This window comes from Symphalangus syndactylus, chromosome 14, assembly GCF_028878055.3.
Source record: "Symphalangus syndactylus isolate Jambi chromosome 14, NHGRI_mSymSyn1-v2.1_pri, whole genome shotgun sequence".
NCBI lineage: Eukaryota > Metazoa > Chordata > Mammalia > Primates > Hylobatidae > Symphalangus > Symphalangus syndactylus.
In genome coordinates, this window is record NC_072436.2 from 57,405,580 (window position 1) to 57,427,339 (window position 21,760).

The 21,760-nt window shown below is 57.6% G+C and overlaps 1 protein-coding gene across 1 annotated transcript in view; it reads left to right on the forward strand.

The window, feature by feature from the left end:
- Nucleotides 1-19,139, forward strand: part of LOC129462982 (signal peptide, CUB and EGF-like domain-containing protein 1) — a 36,549-nt gene extending 17,410 nt beyond the window's left edge. The window contains 11 exon segments of the mRNA XM_055243437.1: nt 1,111-1,227; nt 1,813-1,950; nt 3,954-4,157; nt 8,161-8,322; nt 9,840-9,946; nt 9,948-10,008; nt 11,314-11,475; nt 12,155-12,352; nt 14,192-14,344; nt 14,812-14,891; nt 18,873-19,139. Of these exon segments, the coding sequence (XP_055099412.1) occupies nt 1,111-1,227; nt 1,813-1,950; nt 3,954-4,157; nt 8,161-8,322; nt 9,840-9,946; nt 9,948-10,008; nt 11,314-11,475; nt 12,155-12,352; nt 14,192-14,344; nt 14,812-14,891; nt 18,873-19,139 (1,649 nt within the window).
- The last annotated feature ends 2,621 nt before the right edge of the window (nt 19,140-21,760 follow it).

Genomic DNA, 21,760 nt, shown 5'->3' on the forward strand with positions numbered 1-21,760 from the left:
GGCTCTGAGGTCACAGCCAGAGTGGTTCAGGGACCCTAAGGTGCTGTGAGTGCACAGATCTCAGACTGTATGGCTGGAGCAAGCCACATCTGCTGTGGCTATTAGGTTCTGCCGAGTCGGAGCTGGCCTGGCCGTGCAGAGCGTGCCAAGAAGCGTCGAGGCGCAGCACAGTCCCAGCCCTTTGGGAGCAACCTGCTGGGCTTGATCAGCATGGCACAGCCAGCCTTAGCTCCTGCCAGCTAAGGAGCTGGGGGTTGTGTCTTCAGCAGCTTTTCTTATTCAGGATGCTGGATTTGATAGATAGGTGCATTTCTGTATGTTTATTTTTATTATTATCTTTTTAAACGGAGTCTCACTCTGTCACCCAGGTACAGTGGCGTGATCTCGGCTCACTGCAACCTCCGCCTCCCAGGTTCAAGCAATTCTCCTGCCTCAGCCTCCGGAGTAGCTGGGATTACACGTGCCCATTACCACACCTGGCTAATTTTTGTATTTTTAATAGAGACAGGGTTTCACCATGTTGGTCAGCCTAGTCTCGAACTCCTGACCTCAAGTGATCCGCCTGCCTCGGCCTCCCAGAATGCTAGGATTACAGGCGTGAGCCACCGCACCCGGCCCATTTCTATATATTTAATGCATATGTCATTTGATTCTAAGCACCTGTGGTGATAGGCTTCTTTAGTCCAAGGGCTATGATTTGCTCTTGCAAGGAACTGGCAGTCCTGGGATCTATAGTATTTCAAAGCCCCTTCCCTTCCTTGCTGTCCTATCTCTCTTCTGTTCTACGCTCTTTCCTAAAGCACAATCATGGCTTGCTGATGGGGAGGAGGTAGGAGGATCCCTTTCCTCCTTCACAGAAGACCTCTGGCAGGTGGTCCCTGGGCGTGAGCTTGACCCCACCATCCATGTGTTCACCTGTTTTAGGCCTTGCAGGGAGAGAAATGGGGCAGGAGAGGGTCCCCCACCCCAGGAGAGCTGTCGGGGCACAGGGACTCAGATCAAGCCCCACCCCCAGCTCCAGATGGATTTGTCCCCTGGCAGCCCCCGTCCCCCACCACCTCCTTGCCTGCAGGAGAGGCCACCACCTGGGGGAATTTTGGCTTTCCCCAGATGCCCCCACCACCCCCATCAAACAGAAGGCCCGCTTCAAGATCCGAGATGCCAAGTGCCACCTCCGGCCCCACAGCCAGGCACGAGCAAAGGAGACCACCAGGCAGCCACTGCTGGGTGAGTGGGATGCCCTGCTCCTAACCCACAGCAACGGGGCTGTAGGAGAGTCCTCATGCCTGGGAGCTGGGGCCCCAGGGTCCAGCGAGTCTGGTTTCCGAGGGTGGAGGTCTCTCTCACCTGGCAGCTGTTTATTGAATGAGAGTTTCCAAGGACATTGCAGGCTGGGGGAACAGCAGAGGGAAAGCTTGGTACGAGGGGCCCCGGAGGAAGGCACCAGCTCTGTCCCCGTGAAGATTCCTCCTCAAACCTAACAGAACTCTCAGCACGCAGCAGGCTCTGCCTGGAGCCGAGTCTGCACTGGCCAAACACTCAGCAGGCCCAGAGCTGGGGGCACAGCCTCATTCATGAATATGTATGAGATGCCTCCACCTGCAGCAGCGTGATGGACCGGTCGTGAGACCTGGCTCAGCCACCAGCCCCTCCTGAGACCCTGAGCCAGCCCTGGCCTTCTCTAGCCTGAGTTTTTCCATCTGCACCACGGACCAGGAGGTCCTTGCCAATGGCACTCTGTGTGCAGGGCTTGGTAGGACCTTGCTCCCTGCCCCATGCTGTCTTTGCCACAGTGGTCCTTTCCTCATCCAGACCACTGCCATGTGACATTCGTGACCCTCAAGTGTGACTCCTCCAAGAAGAGGCGCCGTGGCCACAAGTCCCCATCCAAGGAGGTGTCCCACATCACAGCAGAGTTTGAGATCGAGACAAAGATGGAAGAGGCCTCAGGTAGGTGAGGGGTTCTCTTGGGGGCTTCTGCAGGCCTGAAAGAGGACAGCAGGCTGGTGGTGCTGCCGGGGGCCTGCCAGGCATGAAGCCAGGCTCCCAGTAGATCACAGCTGTGGCTCGGATGGGAGTCCAGCTTCTGGAGACAGAGGCAGGCCCACAAGCAAAGGGAGCTGGCAGGAGTCAACGCCTGCAGCCCAGGATAGAAGAGGCAGCCCAGGGCAATGAGACAGAAGGGCCGAGGTGACCTCAAAAGTCACGTGACCCTTATCTGCCCCTCCACACTCCTGCTGGGGCCCGGGAGGACAAATAGGTGCAGCCCCCCTAGAATGCTTGAGCCAAGGATTGTCTTTCCTGGTTCCAGAAGGGGGTTCTAATGCTGGCTCGGGTGTCACAGCAGCACTTGGCTCTTGGCTATATGTGAGTGTCAACTTGTGAGTCGTTGACGTTGAAGAGATGGGATCTGTCAGCAGATAAGTGTGGTATGGGCCTGGCTGTGGGCTTGGGTGCTGTGGAAAGAAAAGTCCCCACCCAGGTAACACTCTCAGCCAGAGAGGCAGACGCATGTGCAAACCACTCATTGCCAGGTGAGACTCTCGGTGGTGGGGGCACAAGAACAAACAATGCATAGAACTGAGGTCTCTCCCCACGGGAGGGCTTAGGAAATGTCTTAGTCTGGCTGGGTGCGCTGGCTCACGGCTGTAATCCCAGCACTCTGAGAGGCCAAGGTGGGTGGATCACTTGACGTCAGGAGTTCAAGACCAGCCTGGCCAACATGGTGCAACCCTGTCTCTACTAAAAATACAAAAATTAGCCAGGTATGGTGGTGGGCAACTGTAATCCCAGCTACTCAGGAGGCTGAGGCAGGAGAATCGCTTGAACCTGGGAGGCAGAGGTTGCAGTGAGCTGAGATTGCACCACTGTACTCCAGCCTGTCGACAGAGTGAGACTCCATCTCAAAAAAAAAAAAAAAAAAAAGGAAATGTCTTAGTCTATTTGTGTTGCTAAAAGGAACACCTGAGGCTGGATAATTTATCAGGAAAAGAGCTTATTGGCTCTCGGCTCTGCAGGCTGTCAGAGAACACGGCAGCAGCATCTGCCTGGCAAAGCCTTAGGCTCCTTCTGCTCACGGAGGAAGGTGAAGAGCAGCTGGCATCACATGGCAAGAGGAAAGGAGCAAGAGAGAGGGGAGGGGGTGCCTATGTCTTCAACAGTCACATCTCATGGGGACTAGTAGAGCCAGCAAGAACTGACCACCACGAGGACAGCACCAGGCCATTCATGAGGGACCTACCCCATGACCCAGACACCTCCTACCAGGCCCCACCCCCAGCATTAGGGATCATATTTCAACATGAGGTTTGGAAGAGACAAACATTGAAACCATATCAGGAAGCTTTCCCAGAAGAGCTGCCATTTGAATGAGAGCTTAGAATCAAAGCTCACTGGGTGGAAGAGGTGGCAAGGAATGGCATTCAGGCAGAGGGAATAGAATAGGCAAAGGCACAGAGGTCAGAGAGAGGAGGAGGTGTCCAGGAAGCCCTAAGTAGGGCCGGGCGGCTAGACATTGGAATCCACAGGGAATGTCAGAGTGGAGGGGATGAGGCTGGCAAGGCCAGACGGGGCTGGATCTTGAAGGGCCTTGGATTCAGGGCCAGAGAGCTGGACACTATCCTGGGGACAGTGGCAGTCCCCAAGAGTCTTTGAGTGACAGAAAGGGGTTCTTGCCCCGTGAGTTGTACCCTGGGGGGGTGATGTGTTGCAGTGGCAGCTGCCTGGATTGCACTCACATCTGCCGCGGGGCCTTGGGCAGGCCCTGCCTCCCAGGTCCACAGCCTCCTCACTGTCAGATGGGCGCGACAGTGACCCCTTAGGTCAGGACTGTCGTGAGAACGTGCTGAGGTGTCCGAGCCCAGTGCAGGGCCTGGCACGGGGCAGCCCTCAGCTAAGAAGGCAGCGGCTAGCAGGGTTGCCAGCGATTCATGTTGTCTCTCCTGCCCCTGCAGACACGTGCAAAGCAGACTGCTTGTGGAAGCGAGCAGAACAGAGCCTGCAGGCCGCCATCAAGACCCTGCACAAGTCCATCGGCCGGCAGCAGTTCTATGTCCAGGTCTCAGGCACTGAGTACGAGGTAGCCCAGAGGCCAGCCAAGGCCCTAGAGGGGCAGGGGGCATGTGGAGCAGGCCAGGTGCTACAGGACAGCAAATGCAGTAAGTCCTTGCCCATGGCCACTCAGATGCTGACTCTGTCCTTCCTTGCACATGAGCTGGGGTAAACAGTGGTGGGCATGCAGGGGAGACAGACACCTGGGGAGGGGACAGAGAGATGCAGAGGCCTGCCGGGGAGAAGGACTGCAGCCCTCATGGTCATCGCTGTCATTTGAAGAGCACTCCTCTGTGCTGGGCCTCGGGCATGTCATCACAGCCTGAGGAGGGACAAGGAGTGGACAGGACAGCAAGGCCACGGTCGAGGGGCGCAAGGGGGCACGGGAACCCGAACAGGCCCTCTCTAGTCTGGGATGTGGTTCAGGGAAGCTTCTTGGAGGAGAAGTCACGTGAGCTGAGACCTCAGGGCTCCAGGAGTTGGGGAGCCTGAGTCAGGGTTGGGGGACAGAGCAGCAATGTCGTGAGGCCTAGGGCCACCCAGGAGGGCAGCGTCGTGCTGCAGGGAAGCAGGTGAAGCCGGCCCCCAGCGGGCTGGTGTGGGCTGGAGGGGAGAGCCTGGAGGTAGGACAGGCAGAACCAGCACACGAGACAGTCCTAGTTCTAGTGGAGCTCGCATGCCCGTGCGGAAGATGGACAGTGGGCCAGTGAACATGCCCACAGGTACAGTGATGCCAGAGGTGATGGGGCCTGGCAGGCCACAGACACCACTCTGAGTTGGATGGGGAGCCATAGGAATGCTTAGAGCAAGGACGCAGGTTCACGCGCTCTGTTATGGGAAGGCTGAGTAGGGGGCGGAGCAAGGACGCAGGCACGCGCACTCTGATATGGGAAGGCTGAGTAGCAGGGGTAGAGCAAGGACGGGGAGGAGCATGAGATGGAGGAGTCTCCTAGGGAGAGACAGACTTCAAGGACGACTCCAAGGGTTTGGCCAATTGGGCAGAGGTGGTATCGCTTCCCGATGCTGGCCAAATCCCCAAGGATTTGAGGAAGAGGGGGCTGGGGGGGTGGGGTGCGCAGGCTGTACATGTTCAGTTTGAGACGCTCACAAGTCATCCACATGGAGATGTTGGATGAGCAGTTGGAGCCACAAGTTCGAAGCCTCAAACAGTAGGGTTGGCCAGGGGTGTAAACTGGGAAGCCGGTGGAGAAGAGATGATACCTGGCGGGGGAGGGGGGAAGCTGTTGGAGAAGAGGTGATACCTGGCGGGGTGGGGGGGTTGGGGGAAGCTGCTGGTAAAGTGATGACACCTGGCGGGGTGGGGAAGCTGTTGGTAAAGTGGTGACACCTGGTGGGGTGGGGAAGCTGTTGGCAAAGTGGTGACACCTGGTGGGGTGGGGAAGCTGTTGGTAAAGTGGTGACACCTGGTGGGGTGGGGCAGCTGTTGGTAAAGTGTTGACACCTGGTGGGGTGGGGCAAGCCATTGGAGAAGAGGTGACACCTGGCGGGGGTGGGGGGAAGCTGTTAGAGAAGCGGTGACGGCAGTGGGGGGGAAGCTGTTGGAGAAGAGGTGACACCTGGCAGTGGGGGGTGGGGGAGAAGCTGTTGGTAAAGAGATGACACCTGATGGGGGAAGGGCCAGGTTGGGGAAGCTGGGACTCTGGCTCAGACAGTGGAGGGGGACAGCCGTACTGACAAGGGGGGGACAAAGGGAGCTTGGTGATATCATTCTTCTACTTTCTTTTTTTGTTTGTTTTTGTTTTTGAGACAGAGTCTCGCTCTCTAGCCAGGCTGGAGTGCAATGGTGTAATCTCAGCTCACCGCAACCTCTGCCTCCCAGGTTCAACCTATTCTCCTGCCTCAGCCTCCCAAGTAGCTGGGACTATAGGTGCGCCCGGCCTCTTCTACTTTCAATAATTTATTTTGGGCCAGGCATGGTAGCTCACGCCTATAATCCCAGCACTTTGGGAGGCCGAGACAGGTGGATCACCTGAGGTCAGGAGTTCGAGACCAGCCTGGCCAACATGGTGAAACCCCGTCTCTACTAAAGATACAAAAATTAGCTGGGCGTGGTGGTGAGCACCTGCAATCCTAGCTACTGGGGAGGCTGAGACAGGAGAATCACTTGAACCTGGGAGGCAGAGGTTGCAGTGAGCTGAGATCACGCCACTGCACTCCAGCCTGGGTGACAGAGCAAGACTCCATCTCAAAATAAAAATAAATAACTTATTTTGAAATTTTTTCAAACTTTCAGAAACATTGTCAAGCAGAACAAAAAACTTCCATATTTTCTTCATCCAAATTCCCCAGTTGTGCACATTTTACCACATCCGCCCCGTCTCCCACACGTGTATGCATGTGTGTGAGTGTGCATGCATGTGTGAGTGTGTAGTCTTTGCCATCCAACCCACACACCCACCCCATTCAGCTCCAGCAATCCTTCCAATAATGTCCCTTTTTTTTTCTGGTCCCAGCTCCCATCCAGAAAGACAGGTCACCCTCCACTGTGTCTTCAGGCTCCTTCAGTCTGGAGCCGCTTCTCCCCTTTCCCTGCCTCTCCTGTCCTTGTCCCAACCTCACCTCCTCTAGGCTAATGCTCAGAGCTCCCTCTGGTCTTTCCTGGGGACCTGACTCAGGGCTCAGGGTCCAGCAGGAACCTCAGCTTCGAGGCCTGATCCTGGGCGTCCCATCAGCAGGCACAGGATACCCCCAGCCCACCACAATACCCCCAGCCCACCACAGGATACCCCCAGCCCACCACAGGATACCCCCAGCCCACCACTGGATACCCCCAGCCCACCACTGGATACCCCCAGCCCACCACTGGATACCCCCAGCCTGCCACTGGCTTCACTTTCACTTGCCATTTTCCCTCTGTGTTTGATGAGTGTTTTCTGGGGACATTCTGAGTTTGGACCAATATTCTCCTCCTCATCAAACTTCTGCACAGCTCCCGCCATGTCAGCCACCTCTACCATTCCTTCCACCCTCTCCTGTAGGAAAGCAGGTGGCCATGGCCATTTACCTCTGGGTCTGTATCCCTGTAGACTCAGATTCCCCTTACTCATTGCGTTGTGATCCATTCCTGATGTTATTTAGTTCGGCACTCACTGTGTCCCCAGGGTAGCCAGGGGTGCCCCACCAAGCTGGCTCTTGGGTCTTTCTGACCTGCCACACACACGCTGCGAGCCTCCCCTTCAGATCCAATTGACACTCTCCATCCCCTGGCATCAGCCAAATCCCCAAGGACCCCTGGTTCCTTTGAGAGGAAGATGATGGGTAGAAACCAAAATCTGGGCTATTCATTGCTCCTGGAGTACCACTGCCTCTAGGCCCTCTCATCGGACAGAACTGGAAAGCATAGGTGTGTATACACGTGTACACATAGGCATGGGGATCTATGAGTTCATGCCAGTGCCTCCCGTTCCACACCTCAGGGTCTTTTCTAACCCTCACTCCCCGTTTCCACGTTTGTAAGCATCTTCTCCAGCACTGAGAAACTCGGCTCCCTTTCTCCTTAATTTACTGATTTACTCAGTTTCCTTACTCATCAGTTGATGTATTTGTTCAGTGAAGCCAACCAGACTGCACTGTCTTCAGCCCATCATCTCCTCACTACGCCCCTCCCACCTCCCCCGCCAGGCCCTCCTGCCCTTGTCTATTTCAGCCCCAGTCCCTCCCCACTGCCCCTGACTCCTCCACTGAGGAAGGACAGGGGAGCTTTGGGGTGAAATGACTGTAGCATATCCAAGTGGCGACATCCAGGAGGCAGTTTGCTAAAGCTGGAGGGCAGGGTGTGGAGCAGACAGAGGACAGACGTATGGGGAAAGTGGGGACCACAGGCTTTTATAAGCGGGTGGAGATGGAGGGGTCCGCAGAGGACTCTGAGGTGCAGCAGCCAGAGGGGCCAGGCTTCATGGCCCTCACAGATGGCTGTCCCCTGGGTCCTGCCCCAGGCTCTTCTGGGATAGGTCAGGGGCCCCTCTGTGTCCTTGGGGCCCCAGGGAACAAGGACTGTGTCTATCAGGAGAGCCTGGGCTTGAGCACACAGGAGACACCCCCGGCCTCCCCGCCTCTGCCTCCAGCAGCCTCTCCGCTTTGCCTCTGCAGTTGCCTGTGGGCCTGGCACCCACTTCAGCGGTGAGCTCGGCCAGTGTGTGCCATGTATGCCAGGAACATACCAGGACACGGAAGGCCAGCTCAGTTGCACACCATGCCCCAGCAGTGACGGGCTTGGTCTGGCTGGTGCCCGCAATGTGTCAGAATGTGGAGGCGAGTGCAGGCCTACCCTAGAAGGAGAGGTGGGGTGGGGGTGGGAGTGGGGGTGGGGGGTGGGCGGGGGCTCCCCCTGTCTCTGATGAGGCCCTCCTGTCCAAGGCCCAGGTGCCTGGTGTGGCCACAGAGTGTGGTATTTTCTAAAGTTCCTTGTCCTTTCCAAAACCCTTCAGGATGTCTGTGCCATCACCACTTACAAAGCGCATGACAGATCCCAAAGCGTCAGCAGTCCCGGCCTGCACTACAGAGCTGAGCGCTGCACCGCCCTCGGTGTGCTCTCAGACTTGCACTGTGCCCTTTGGAAAGGACTTCACAGTGTGCAACTTACGGTTTCTAAGGGAGGCACATAGGTGCCTTATGGTGGACCAGACAGCTTCCATTTTATGGAACATTCCATTACGACTGGAACACTTTGCAGAGTGTATCTTATACTTGAGCAGGAACTTTGCTCCACACAAAGAACTTTATGATGTGCCCCACAGACTGTTTAGAAAGCCCTTTTTCAATTTACCAAATGCAGTTAGGTTTGCAAAGAGCTTTTGCATTTACCTCCCTCTCCCCACTTAACTCCATCTGTGAAGCTAGCTCAGTCTCCCCATGAGCCTTTCTTCCCAGGCCACTGAGTTTCACCCAAGAGAATCCGCGGGGAAGCTTCTCAGCACCCTGAGAAGCACAGTGCCTGTGAGGGTGGGGGAGTGGGGTCCCAGGATACTGGGGACCTCCAGCTTTCTCCCGGTGACAGAAGGGCTCAGAGCCCAGCCCTGAGTCCGTGCAGGCTGCCGGCTGCTCTCTGGCCCACTGCCCGCTCCAGGACTGTGGTCTCCACCCCTGGGGGAGTGGCCACTGGTAGGAGATTTGGTGTTTGGGTGGAAGCTGAGAATCCCAGGGTCTGGGCTGAGAGGATGCTAAACCCGCCCCTCACTCAGTGCCAGAATACTCTCTGCATCCTGAGTCTGCTGGAGTGCTAGAACATTCCTTATGTGGAGCTGAAATTGGCTTTCCTGTGGTCCCCTCCCTTTGTCTCAGAGGTGACCTTGAGTACCTCAGAAACCCTCCCCAGACCCGCCTCCCTCTGCTCTGGCCTGGCCCTGCTGGTGGACCAGGCAGCGTCACCCTGAAGCTGAGCAGGTGCTCCTTCTGCAAAGACCCTGGTGCAGCCTGCCCCCCGGGGAGAGCCCCTCTGAGACATGTGACCCGCCCCTCCACCTGTGGGTCCCCTTCCTAGCTCAGCAGCAAGGCCTCTTGCTCTTCAACCCCCAGGCCTTCTTGCTGGTGGGAGAAGGAAAGCCAGGCTTGACCAAGGCCGCACATGAACCGCTGGCAGCATCCGGACCAGGGCCCAGCCTCCTGCACCCCGGCTGCTTCGCTCTCCCCACCCCGTCCCCACTCCAGGCCTCGGGTGCCCGGTACCTTTTCCAGGGCCAGGCAAAGGCCAGGAGCAGGGCCTGAGACCACCCACAGCCTGGGCCCTGCAGTGCCTCCTGCTCGCCTGAGCTGTGACCTCTGACTTCCAGGCCAGTGTTCTCCAGGCTTCTTCTCGGCCGACGGCTTCAAGCCCTGCCAGGCCTGCCCCGTGGGCACGTACCAGCCTGAGCCCGGGCGCACCGGCTGTTTCCCCTGCAAGAGAGGGTTTGCTCACCAAACATGAAGGCACCACCTCCTTCCAGGACTGCGAGGCTAAAGGTGAGCATGCCCCCCCACCATGCCCGCCCACCCCGAGAGGCTTCCCTGAGCCCCTCTCATTTCCTCCACGTGGCAAACCTCCCAGCTCAGAGGAGGAGCTGGAGCTGTCAGGCATGGGCGTGGGTGACCCACTGTGCCCTGCATCAGGACAGGGACGCCTTATAGCTGAGAGCTTTCTGAGCTCCAGGGGGACAGCAGCTCCTCAGAGCACTGAGCAGGCCTCTGGGGACAGGAGGCCTTGAGCAGCATGTAGAAGGGAGGTTGAGAGGGTGAGGAGGGGGCAGGAGTGTGGGGACAGGAGCAGGATCAGGGCATCACCTCAACTGCTGTCTGTTCAGGGCATCTGGTCCCACTCAGGTCTGCATCCCGTCTTCCCTCGCTCACCAACTCCCCCCAAATCCTCCCCATTCTCAGCTGCTGACCCTGCTTCCCCACCGCGCTCCCTCTCAGTGTCTGTCCGTCTGTCCAGGTGGCCTGGCCCTCAGCTCCCTGGAGCCAGCCACGTCACCAGATACTCTCCTGCACATACAAACTGTTCCGAATTTGCCCATTTAAAAAAACTGAAGCCAGGTGCGGTGTCTCACGCCTATAATCCCAGCACTTTGGGAGGCCAAAGTGGGTGGATCACCTGAGGTCAAAAGTTTGAGGCCAGCCTGGCTAACATGGCGAAACCCCGTCTCTACTTAAAAAAATACAAAAATAATTAGCCGGGTGTGGTGATGTGCACCTGTAATCCCACCTACTCGGGAGACTGGGAGGGGAGCATAGCTTGAACCCAGGAGATGCTGGTTGCAGTGAGCCAAGATGGTGCCACTGCACTCCAGCCTGGGTGACAGAGCGAGCTCCATCTCAAAAAAAAAAAAAAAAGAATTGCCCACCTCTAGCCCCCCCGCCCCGCCACCCCTCAGACTCTGGCTGCCTGTCTCTCCTGCCCCAGCAACCTTGTAGAAAGAGGGTTTGGCCTCGCTGGCTCCACCTCCCCTCCTCCCTGTCTTCCCTGCACACCTCCAGTCGCATCATCGCCCCCACTCTCTCTGAAAATTGCTCCCATCAAGGTGGCCTGTGTGGTCCCTGTTTTGCTGAAGCCAATATCACATCAATCTGCCATGTGACTCCCACGCCAAGGGCTCTTCCTGGCCATGGCGGAGTGAGGGTGATGGGAGGTCATGGGGCGGTGGGGAAGAGCCTTGAACTCTGTGCCAAAACAGACCTCGAGGACATGAAAGGTCCTGGGGACAGCTCCCCAATGCTGCCCATTCCCTGCACCCCTCCACACCCACCACACTGCCTTGTGTCCCCTGGCAGTGCACTGCTCCCCCGGCCACCACTACAACACCACCACCCACCACTGCATCCGCTGCCCTGTCGGCACCTACCAGCCTGAGTTTGGCCAGAACCACTGCATCACCTGTCCAGGCAACACCAGCACAGACTTTGATGGCTCCACCAATGTCACACACTGCAAAAGTGGATGCTGCTGCTCTGCCATGGGAAGCTGGGAACACAGGAGGGGCTGGGCAGGTTGTGGGGGTGGGAGGAGACCTGATCTCACACGAGCTCCACGAGGACACTGGACTCCTCCTGCTCCATCCCGTCTGCTCTCGGGTGCCTTGCATCCATCTGGAGGCCTGTGGCACCAAAGGGGCAGCCCTGGCTTGGCCCACTCTACAGAGCCCACAATGGTGCCCATCGTTCATCAGTTCCCACTGCTCACCCAACACAGCCCGAGCCTCTGCCCTGAGCCAGGCCCTGCTCTAGTTTCTGGGTCTGCTGGGGTAGCTGACAGCCTACAGGGGCACTGACGGGGCCGCTAGAGAGGGCACGGCTCCAGGCCCTCAGTGCCCCTGACAAGGCCCAGCCGCAGAGAAATAGGGTGGGCCTGCAGGCATGGCAGCCCAGTAAGAAGAAGCCCCCAGGCTGGGCCTCAGGGAACCACAGGCGTGAGCAGGGGACCTGCCCTCCTGCTCTGGGGTCAGCCCAGGCAGGGTCCCCAAGGAGGATGGGCTAAGGGTCCGAGGGCTGCTGTGGGAGGGTACAAGAGCACCTTCCAGCCCTGCCCTAGGCCTCCCAGGTGGTTAGAGGCCTGGCCGGCCAGGGCCCCTGCCCAGTGGAGCCTGATGAGGCCCTCGGGCCACTGTGCCCACAGACCAGCACTGCGGCGGCGAGCTTGGTGACTATACCGGCTACATCGAGTCCCCCAACTACCCTGGCGACTACCCAGCCAACGCTGAATGTGTCTGGCACATCGCACCTCCCCCAAAGCGCAGGATCCTCATCGTGGTCCCTGAGATCTTCCTGCCCATCGAGGATGAATGCGGCGATGTTCTGGTCATGAGGAAGAGCGGTACGTTGGGGGCGGAGGAGACTAGCAGCCTCAGCCGCGTGTGCACCCCCGTCTCGCTGCGGTTCCGCCAGGCGGGATCGCTGCCTTCACAGGGCAGAGAGGAGGGCCCTGGGGCTCAGGGGACCAGCCCCTCAGATTCCACCTGGGAGGCAGGGTTGAAACCCACTTGGGTCTAAAAGCTGGCTTTACAGAGTTCTATGGAAAGATCTGGAGAGCTTAGGGTATTCCGAGCGTGGATGCTGGGATGTGGTCAGGCCTGGTCTCAACTCTGGCCACGAGCCCAGCCCTGAGCCCGGCCCTCATCCCAGTGGCAGGACCAGCCACAGGGCCCCTTCCCACCGCTTTCTGCCGCACCGCTCAGGGCGAGACCTCAGGCTCCAGCTCCATGGGTCTCCTCCCGCCCACTGAGGCTTGGGGGACAACACGGCCGTCCCATGCAACACACAAGATACCAGCTCAGAGAGCCCTCCCCACCCCTCTGTGAGCCCTGGACTCCGGGCCCATCCGCCCCATCAGGGCTCCTCTTGAGACTTCAGGGAGTGAAGGATGGAATGGCATGAGAGAGGACTGGACTCAGCAGTGGGTGTGACCACATGTATGCCCAGCTGGCCACAGCAGCAGGAATGCCTGGGAGGCCCCTGAGCCCCCCCCCCCCCCCCCCACCAGCCAAATCCCTGCAGGGCACCTGTCCAGGGGACCTCCTTGCTGTCGGGCTATCGGTGCCCATGTGAGCAAGCTCCATGTCTGAGTGTTAGGGAAGGAAGAGCAGGAACCCAGACACCCACAGACACTGGCCAGAGAACATGTCTGGGTACACAGCGACCACAGAGACCGGCCAGAGGAGGGCATGGGGAGGGGCCTGAGGTCTGCTCCGGGGCTGCTCCGCCAGAGCTGCGTGCGTTATCCTGGGCAGGAGTTGCTCAGCATAGCTAACGAGTAGACAAATGTCAGCAAGGCTGATGCAGCTGACCAGCCAAAAGCCACAGTGTGCAGATGGGCAAGGGACCAGCCTGGGACCACCTTCCCCGCCCGTTCCCCTCACCCGCTCCCCTGCCCCCAGCATCCCCTCCTTCTATCCCCCACCACAAGGCTGAGCTCAAGTGAAGCCCAGCCTGTCCCCCATGAGGGGCTCCTCGGGAAGGCCCCCAGGGAACCGTGAGGCCTTGCTGAGGAGCCCTTAAGTGGGGAGAGGCTGGGCAGGGCTGGGGTGCTCCCACTGTGACCGCATCTGAGAAAAGGATGGTTTTCGGAGTTTGGGAAGATTTACCTGCTGGTCACATGCTGTGCCCACGCTGCCGCACTTGGCTCCTGATTTCCTCCTCGGGAGATCAGGGCTCAGTGGGCCTTGCTGGTGCATTTGCTCTCGGGGAGAAGGGACTTCCCAAGTCTGTGCCTCTGGTCCCAGCAGTCAGTGCCAGTTCATCTCCCACCTCCTCCCCCAGCTTCCACTCCCGCCTTGGCCTTGCACCAAGTGCAGGCCTGAGCCCTTTCACCGAGGAGCAGTTAGCTCGAGAGAGATGGAGACCCACTGACAGAGGGCCTGTGATAAGGGGTTCACCAGAGCAGAGCAGGAGCTTGGGAGGGGATGGGGGGCAATCAGGGAGGCTTCCTGGAAGAGGGGACACAGAGATGGGTCTCAGAAGGACAAGTAGGAACCAGGGTTGAGGGTAGGGAAGTGCCTCAGAGACAGAGGGAACAAGCACATAGACTAAGCTGTTGTGTTTGGGGAATCAGGCGTTCGGTGCAGGTGCTGGGCAGTGGACTGGATGGGAGGCAAGCGGCCTAGGGCAGGAGGAGCTGCCCACCTGGGGCGGCTCAGCAATGATGCTTCACCCACAGCCTCGCCCACGTCCATCACCACCTATGAGATCTGCCAGACCTACGAGAGGCCCATCGCCTTCACCTCCCGCTCCCAGAAGCTCTGGATCCAGTTCAAATCCAATGAAGGCAACAGTGGCAAAGGCTTCCAAGTGCCCTATGTCACCTACGATGGTAAGACCCAACTGTCTTCATGGCCCACTGTGCACGGCTCAGGCGGGGCTCTGGAGACACAGAGAAGAGTCGCACGTCCTTGCCCTCAGGGAGCTGCGACCTGGCAGGTACAGACCTGGAAGCAGAACGAACACTATTAGTGGCCAGAGCCAGACAGGCCGAGGGTGGTACCGGGTGGTACAGGCAAGGCAGCGGTTAGTGGCATCTGCAGGCTTCAGCTGAGGTGCTGCCCAAGCCGGGTTTTGAGGGCTAAATAGGGGGTTCTTAGTGAAACCCCGAGGAGGACAATACAGGTGGAGGGAGCCCCAGGTTCAAAGGCACAGAGGCAGAGCTGTGGCCAGCCATAGCCCGGAGCCCGTGGCTGGAGCAGGGGAGGGAGGGCAGAGGCTGGAGGTGAAAAGGGAGCACGTGGGTCTCAAGCCCCTCGCCTTCCTCTCCCCCTGCTGCCCCGCTGCCCCGCTGCCCAGAGGACTACCAACAACTCATAGAGGACATCGTGCGTGATGGGCGGCTGTACGCCTCGGAGAACCACCAGGAAATTTTGAAAGTGAGTGAGTTTATTGGAAGGGAATCCACGTAACCCTGGGATGGGGCCTGTGATGAGCCAGGACCGCCCCTGCCCCAGCCCTGGCCCCTGGAGGAGCAAGGGAGGATGGGTCGTGATGGGAGAGGAGCAGGAGGCTTGGGGGGTCCCAGAGCCCTAATGGTGGGGACTGGGTCCTGCACATCTGTCCCTCCAGACCAGGAGGCCTGAGGGAAGCTGTTTGGTGAGGATGTGGGGAGCAAGACCTGGTGATGTGGCCTCAGGCACGCTCCTCACCAGCTCTCAGCCTCACTCGCCTCATCTGTAGAATGAGGGTATTCTGGGGGGTGTCTCAGAATCAGTGGGATCTACCCAGTGCCATTGTCACTTGGAGTCCCCCCTGCCGCTCAGACTGGGCTCCCTCCTCTTCCTGCTTCCAGCCTGGAGAGGCAGGGCCGCCTGGTGTGTCACATGGTGGGTACTGGCCAGAGGTCCAGGGACCCGGGACTCACCCAGCTCAGCCCTGGGCAGCAGCACTGTTAGCCCAGGAGCCCCGGGGTGTGGAGGACAAGGGCAGGGCTGGAGCGCTCCCGCTGTCACCTCTTCTGAGAAAAGGATGGTTTGCAGAGTTCGGGAAGATTCACTTGAGTCTCCCCATAGTCTGCCAGTCACATGCTGCCGCCCTCGGCTCCTCATTTCCTCCTCAAGCTGCTTGGGCAGAAGCCAGGGATGCATCCTGGGCTCCTTCCCCCCAATCCCTGTCCCCCTAGCTCTGCCCTGGGAGCATCGCTCCCAAACTGGAACGTCCTGACGCTGCTCTGGGAACACAAACCTCAGCCAGAGGGCTGTCCTCCTCCACAGTGGCTCCCAGCTTCTCACACACCGAGCCTCTCGGCCCATTCTTCTCTCCCCCACCTCTTTACCCCAACCTTCCGCCCTCAGCTGGGACATCCTGTCGTCCTCTGGGCGGCCTGCCCGGACCCCCTGACCTGGGCACACCTTTGCAGCCCCTAGGACCCGTGTGCCCCTCCTTCCTGGCACCCACCAGAACTCACTTTAGGTTTGTTCTGTGAATATTTAGCCCCTGCCCCGTTGCGGGGGAGGAGCTGCCAGGGTTCATGGTCAACTCTGCCTCCAGCGCCGGCACCACGCCCAGCACAGAGGGGAGCAGGAGTGTCTGTCTCCAGGGTATGGGTTCAGGGCACGCGTGTGTGTGGAGAGTGTGGGGGAGTGTGCTGACTGTGTGGTGTGTTTGTGGAGGCATGTATGGTGAGTTTGGAGGTGTTCTGTGTGTGTGGTGACTGTGGTGTGTGTGTAGGGATGCGTGGTGGGCTTGAGTGTGGGGTGTGAGTGGGTGTAGTGTGTATGTAGGGGTATGTAGGGATTTGTGTGCTGGGTGTTTAGGGGTGTGTGTTGAGTGGGCGTGTGGTGGGTGTGGTGTGTGTGGGGGTGTGTGTGGTGGGTAGGGGTGTGGTGGATGTGTGGTGTTTATGGGGTGTGTGTGGTCAATGGAGGTGGGGGTGTGTGGTGTTTGTGGGGGAGTGTGGGGTGAACAGAGGTGTGTGGGAGATGTGTAGTGAGTGGGTGTGTGGTGTGTATATAGGGGTGTGTGTGGTGAGGGGGTGTGGTGGGTGTGTGATATGTATGGGGGTGTGTGGTGAATAGAGGTGGGGGTGTGTGGTGTGTATGGGAGTGTGTGTGGTGAGTGGGGGTGGGGGTGTGAATAGAGGTGTGGGGGTATGGTGAGGGGGGTGTGGTGTGTGTAGGGGTGTGTGGTGAGTGGGTGTGTGGTGGGTGTGTGTGGTGAGTGGGGGTGGGGGTGTGGTGAATAGAGGTGTGGGGGCATGTGTGGTGAGGGGGGTGTGGTGGGTGTGTGGTGTGTGTGTGGGGTGGGTGTGTTGTATGGGGTGTGTGGTATGGGGTGTGGTGGGTGTGTGGTATGGGGTGTGGTGGGTGTGTGGTATGGGGTGTGGTGGGTGTGTGGTATGGGGTGTGTGGTATGGGGTGTGGTATGAGGTGTGGTGGGTGTGTGGTGTGTGGTATGGGGTGTGGTGGGTGTGTGGTATGGGGTGTGGTGGGTGTGTGGGTGTGTGTGGGTGTGTGTGGTATGGGGTGTGGTGGGTGTGTGGTGTGTGGTATGGGGTGTGGGTGTGTGTGGTATGGGGTGTGGTGTGTGGTATGGGGTGTGGTGGGTGTGTGTGGGTGTGTGTGGTATGGGGTGTGGTGGGTGTGTGGTGTGTGGTATGGGGTGTGGTATGGGGTGTGGTGTGGTGTGTGGTATGGGGTGTGGGTATGTGTGGTATGGGGTGTGGTGGGTGTGTGGTATGGGGTGTCATATGGGGTGTGGTGGGTGTGTGGTATGGGGTGTGGGTGTGTGTGGTATGGGGTGTGGTGTGGTGTGTGGTATGGGGTGTGGGTATGTGTGGTATGGGGTGTGGTGGGCGTGTGGTATGGGGTGTGGTATGGGGTGTGGTGGTGTGTGGTATGGGGTGTGGGTGTGTGTGGTATGGGGTGTGGTGTGGTGTGTGGTATGGGGTGTGGTATGGGGTGTGGTGGTGTGTGGTATGGGGTGTGGGTGTGTGTGGTATGGGGTGTGGTGTGGTGTGTGGTATGGGGTGTGGGTGTGTGTGGTATGGGGTGTGGTGTGGTGTGTGGTATGGGGTGTGGTGTGTGGTATGGGGTGTGGTGGGTGTGTGTGGGTGTGTGTGGTATGGGGTGTGGTGGGTGTGTGGTGTGTGGTATGGGGTGTGGTATGGGGTGTGGTGTGGTGTGTGGTATGGGGTGTGGGTGTGTGTGGTGTGGTGTGTGGTATGGGGTGTGGGTATGTGTGGTATGGGGTGTGGTGGGTGTGTGGTATGGGGTGTCATATGGGGTGTGGTGGGTGTGTGGTATGGGGTGTGGGTGTGTGTGGTATGGGGTGTGGTGTGGTGTGTGGTATGGGGTGTGGGTATGTGTGGTATGGGGTGTGTGTGGTATGGGGTGTGGTGTGGTGTGGTGTGTGGTATGGGGTGTGGTGGTGTGTGGTATGGGGTGTGGGTGTGGTATGTGGTATGGGGTGTGGGTGTGTGTGGTATGGGGTGTGTGTGGTATGGGGTGTGTTGGGTGTGTGTGGGTGTGTGTGGTATGGGGTGTGGTGGGTGTGTGTGGGTGTGTGTGGTATGGGGTGTGGTGGGTGTGTGGTATGAGGTGTGGGTGTGTGTGGTATGGGGTGTGGTGTGGTGTGTGGTATGGGGTGTGGGTGTGTGTGGTATGGGGTGTGGTGTGGTGTGTGGTATGGGGTGTGGGTGTGTGTGGTATGGGGTGTGTGTGGTATGGGGTGTGGTGGGTGTGTGTGGGTGTGTGTGGTATGGGGTGTGGTGGGTGTGTGGTGTGTGGTATGGGGTGTGGTGGGTGTATGGTATGGGGTGTGGTGGGTGTGTGGTATGGGGTGTGGTGGGTGTGTGTGGTATGGGGTGTGGTGTGGTGTGTGGTATGGGGTGTGGTGGGTGTGTGGTATGGGGTGTGGTGGGTGTGTGGTATGGGGTGTGGGTGTGTGTGGTATGGGGTGTGGTGTGGTGTGTGGTATGGGGTGTGGTGGGTGTGTGTGGGTGTGTGTGGTATGGGGTGTGGTGGGTGTGTGTGGGTGTGTGTGGTATGGGGTGTGGTGGGTGTATGGTATGGGGTGTGGTGGGTGTGTGGTATGGGGTGTGGTGGGTGTGTGTGGGTGTGTGTGGTATGGGGTGTGGTGGGTGTGTGTGTGTGTGTGTGGTATGGGGTGTGGTGACTGTGTGGTAGGTGTGTACGCAAACAGATGAGTGTGTGCCAGGAGAGGTCCACCCCAGACACAGCAGATGCAGCCACAGTCAATGGGGCAAGGAGCTCTCACGCCCCAGCAGGTGGTGGTCGCCATTTGCTGAGCACCTTCCCTGGACTGGGCTCTGGGGACTCTGTCAGGAACCAGACCTCCACCAGGCCTCACCTCTGCTCCATAGTTTCTGCCCAGGGTGGCAGCCAGTGCCCCACTAGAGAGAAGAGACACTGGGGCTCAGCGAGGGCGGGGACTGCGTCTGCCCTCCAGAGACTGCCCTGGAGGACAGCCCCATTGGCTGCCTAGATCCCCGCAGCAAACCTGCACTGAGCACCGCTGAGGACAGGTTCTCTGTTCACGCCAGCGCGGATCCTTTTCCTCGCAGCCTCAGGAAGAGGCATCATGACCTCTCTGTGCAGGGAAGAATGAAATTCAGAGCAGCAAAGCGATGTCCCCGAGGTCCAGGGGCCAGCAAGCAGGCCTGAAGTGATGATTTGGGATCTGCCAGCTGCAAAGCCTGTGCTCTTGGCTGAGTGTTCTCTGTTTGCAAATGTTGGTTGTGTTGTGTCATTTTGCAGCGGAACCCTTTGTTAATCTTTTTTTTTTTTTTTTTTTGAGACAGTGTCTCGCTCTGTCATCCAGCATGGAGTGCAGTGGCGCACTCTCGGCTCACTGCAACCTCCGCCTCCCGGTTTCAAGCAGTCCTTATGCCTCAGCCTCCTGAGTTGCTGGGATTACAGGCGGGCACCACCACGCCCAGCTAATTTTGTATTTTTAGTTGAGATGGGGTTTCCCCATGTTGATCAGGCTGGTCTCAAACTCCTGACCTCAGGTGATCTGCCCGCCTCAGCCTCCCAAAGTGCTAGGATTACAGGTGTGAGCCACCACACCTGGCCTTTAATAAAATCTTATTGGAATCCCAAGAGTTAATGCCAATGATCTATTTAAAAACCAGTTACAGGCCAGGCTCTGTGGCTCACGCCTCTAATCCCAGCACTTTGGGAGGCCGAGGTGGGTGGATCACCTGAGGTCAGGAGTCTGAGACCAACCTGGCCAACATGGTGAAACCGCATCTCTACTGAAAAGACAAAAATTAGCCAGGTGTGGTGGTGCGTGCCTTTAATCCCAGCTACTCGGGAGGCTGAGGCAGGAGAATCACCTGAACTCAGGAGGCAGAGGTGCAGTGACCCAAGATCCCGCCACTGCACTCCAGCCTGGGTGACAGAGCAAGACTCTGTCTTAAAAAAAAAAAAAAGACTGAATGGATGGTCATTGGCACAGAGGAAAGCACTTAGGCTTTGGACCTGGCCAATCCTGTTTTTGTTTGTTTGTTTTTGTGTTTTGAAACAAAGTCTCACTCTGTTGCCCAGACTGGAGTTCAGTTGCGCAATCTTGGCTCACTGCAACCTCCACCTCCTGGGCTCAAGGGATTCTCATGCTTCAGCCTCCCAAGTAGCTGAGACAACAGGCACGAGCCACCATGCCCAGCTAATTTTTTTTTTTTTTTTGGCAGAGGTGGGGTTTTACCATGTTACCCAAGCTGGAATCCTGAGTTTTAATCTCACTCCCCCTACTTCCTTCTCTGCAAACACAGAGAAAAGGTATCTGTATTGTAATATGAAGGTCTAGAGAGAATAGCTGGGAAGCCCAGATCACACTGGGGACCCAGTGAGATCTCTCTTGCCAGAGTTTCAGGATCGGAGGCTAAGGCTTTATTTTCCTTCTCTTGGAACCTTTTATAAATAGCACCTGGCATAAGTCTTAAACCATTCATTGGTGCCCAATATACAGTTACTGAACAAGTTCCAGGTATTTATTTAAATATAAACCCATCTTTTGGTAGTCATTAACACTTTAGTGTGAATTAGTATATAGAAATACTAACTCAGGTAGCCAGGAGAAAAACCAAGCCAAACTACATGGGAATCAAGTCAGGATTGGGGGAAAGAGGTTCTGAAGGAAAAGACGGGTTTGGGGGAGACGTCAGACCTAGAAGAGTCCCTCCGGTTCTCACAGGTAGAGAAACTGTAAGAATTTTAATAAATTAAGAAAATTAAGCATTTTCTGCTTAAAGGCAGAATATCTGGCAGAGGTGTCTGGGTCCTTGGAGAACAACTTAGTTTTTCTTCTCCTCCCTGCTGGTGATGTGCTGGGAGGAAGAGTCCATCTGAGCTGCCCTGTTCGTCTCTCCACTAGCTCAGCAGGTGGGAGTCAGCCTTCTCCAGCCTCCTGATTTTTGTTAACACAGAGCAGGAGATGGAGAAACAGCCTCGCAGAGGAGGGCAGGGATCGTTCTCAGTCCTCACTGCAACTGGTTTGTGCCAAGGGCAGAACTTCCTCCCCTGAAGGACCAGACATTCTCTGGTCCATTGTCTACCTAAGCTCCTGCTCCTTCCAAGCTCCCCACCCGTTCTCAGCGGCTCCTTGCCTTCAACCATCCCTCCATTGATATCACAGGGTCAGGACTGATGCTAAATACAGCCTGCTCACTTTGCCATTCCAAATAGCTTCTTGACACCTTTTAGCAAGCATCTCAACCTTAACACGTCCAAAAGCAAACTCTTTCTTTTCTTTTTTTTTTTTTTTTTTTTTTTTTTTTTTGAGACGGAGTCTCGCTCTGTCGCCCAGGCTGGAGTGCAGTGGCGCAATCTCGGCTCACTGCAAGCTCCGCCTCCCGGGTTCACGCCATTCTCCTGCCTCAGCCTCTCCGAGTAGCTGGGACTACAGGCGCCCGCCACCAGGCCCGGCTAATTTTTTTGTATTTTTAGTAGAGATGGGGTTTCACCGTGGTCTCGATCTCCTGACCTCATGATCCGCCCGCCTCGGCCTCCCAAAGTGCTGGGATTACAAGCGTGAGCCACCGCGCCCGGCCGCAAACTATTTTCTAGCTAAAACTTTCCTACCAAAATCTTCCCCCTCTCAAATGACATCACATCCACCCAGGTGGCAGGGTGCCCAGCAGCAAGAGAGATCTGCAGGGGCCCCGACACCATCCACCACGTGAGTTATCTTTCATTCCGCGCTCCAGTCACGTCCCACATCTGACCCATTGGAAACACCATCAGCTCTGCCTTTGTGGGGCATTCCATTATGACAAGTTGTCACC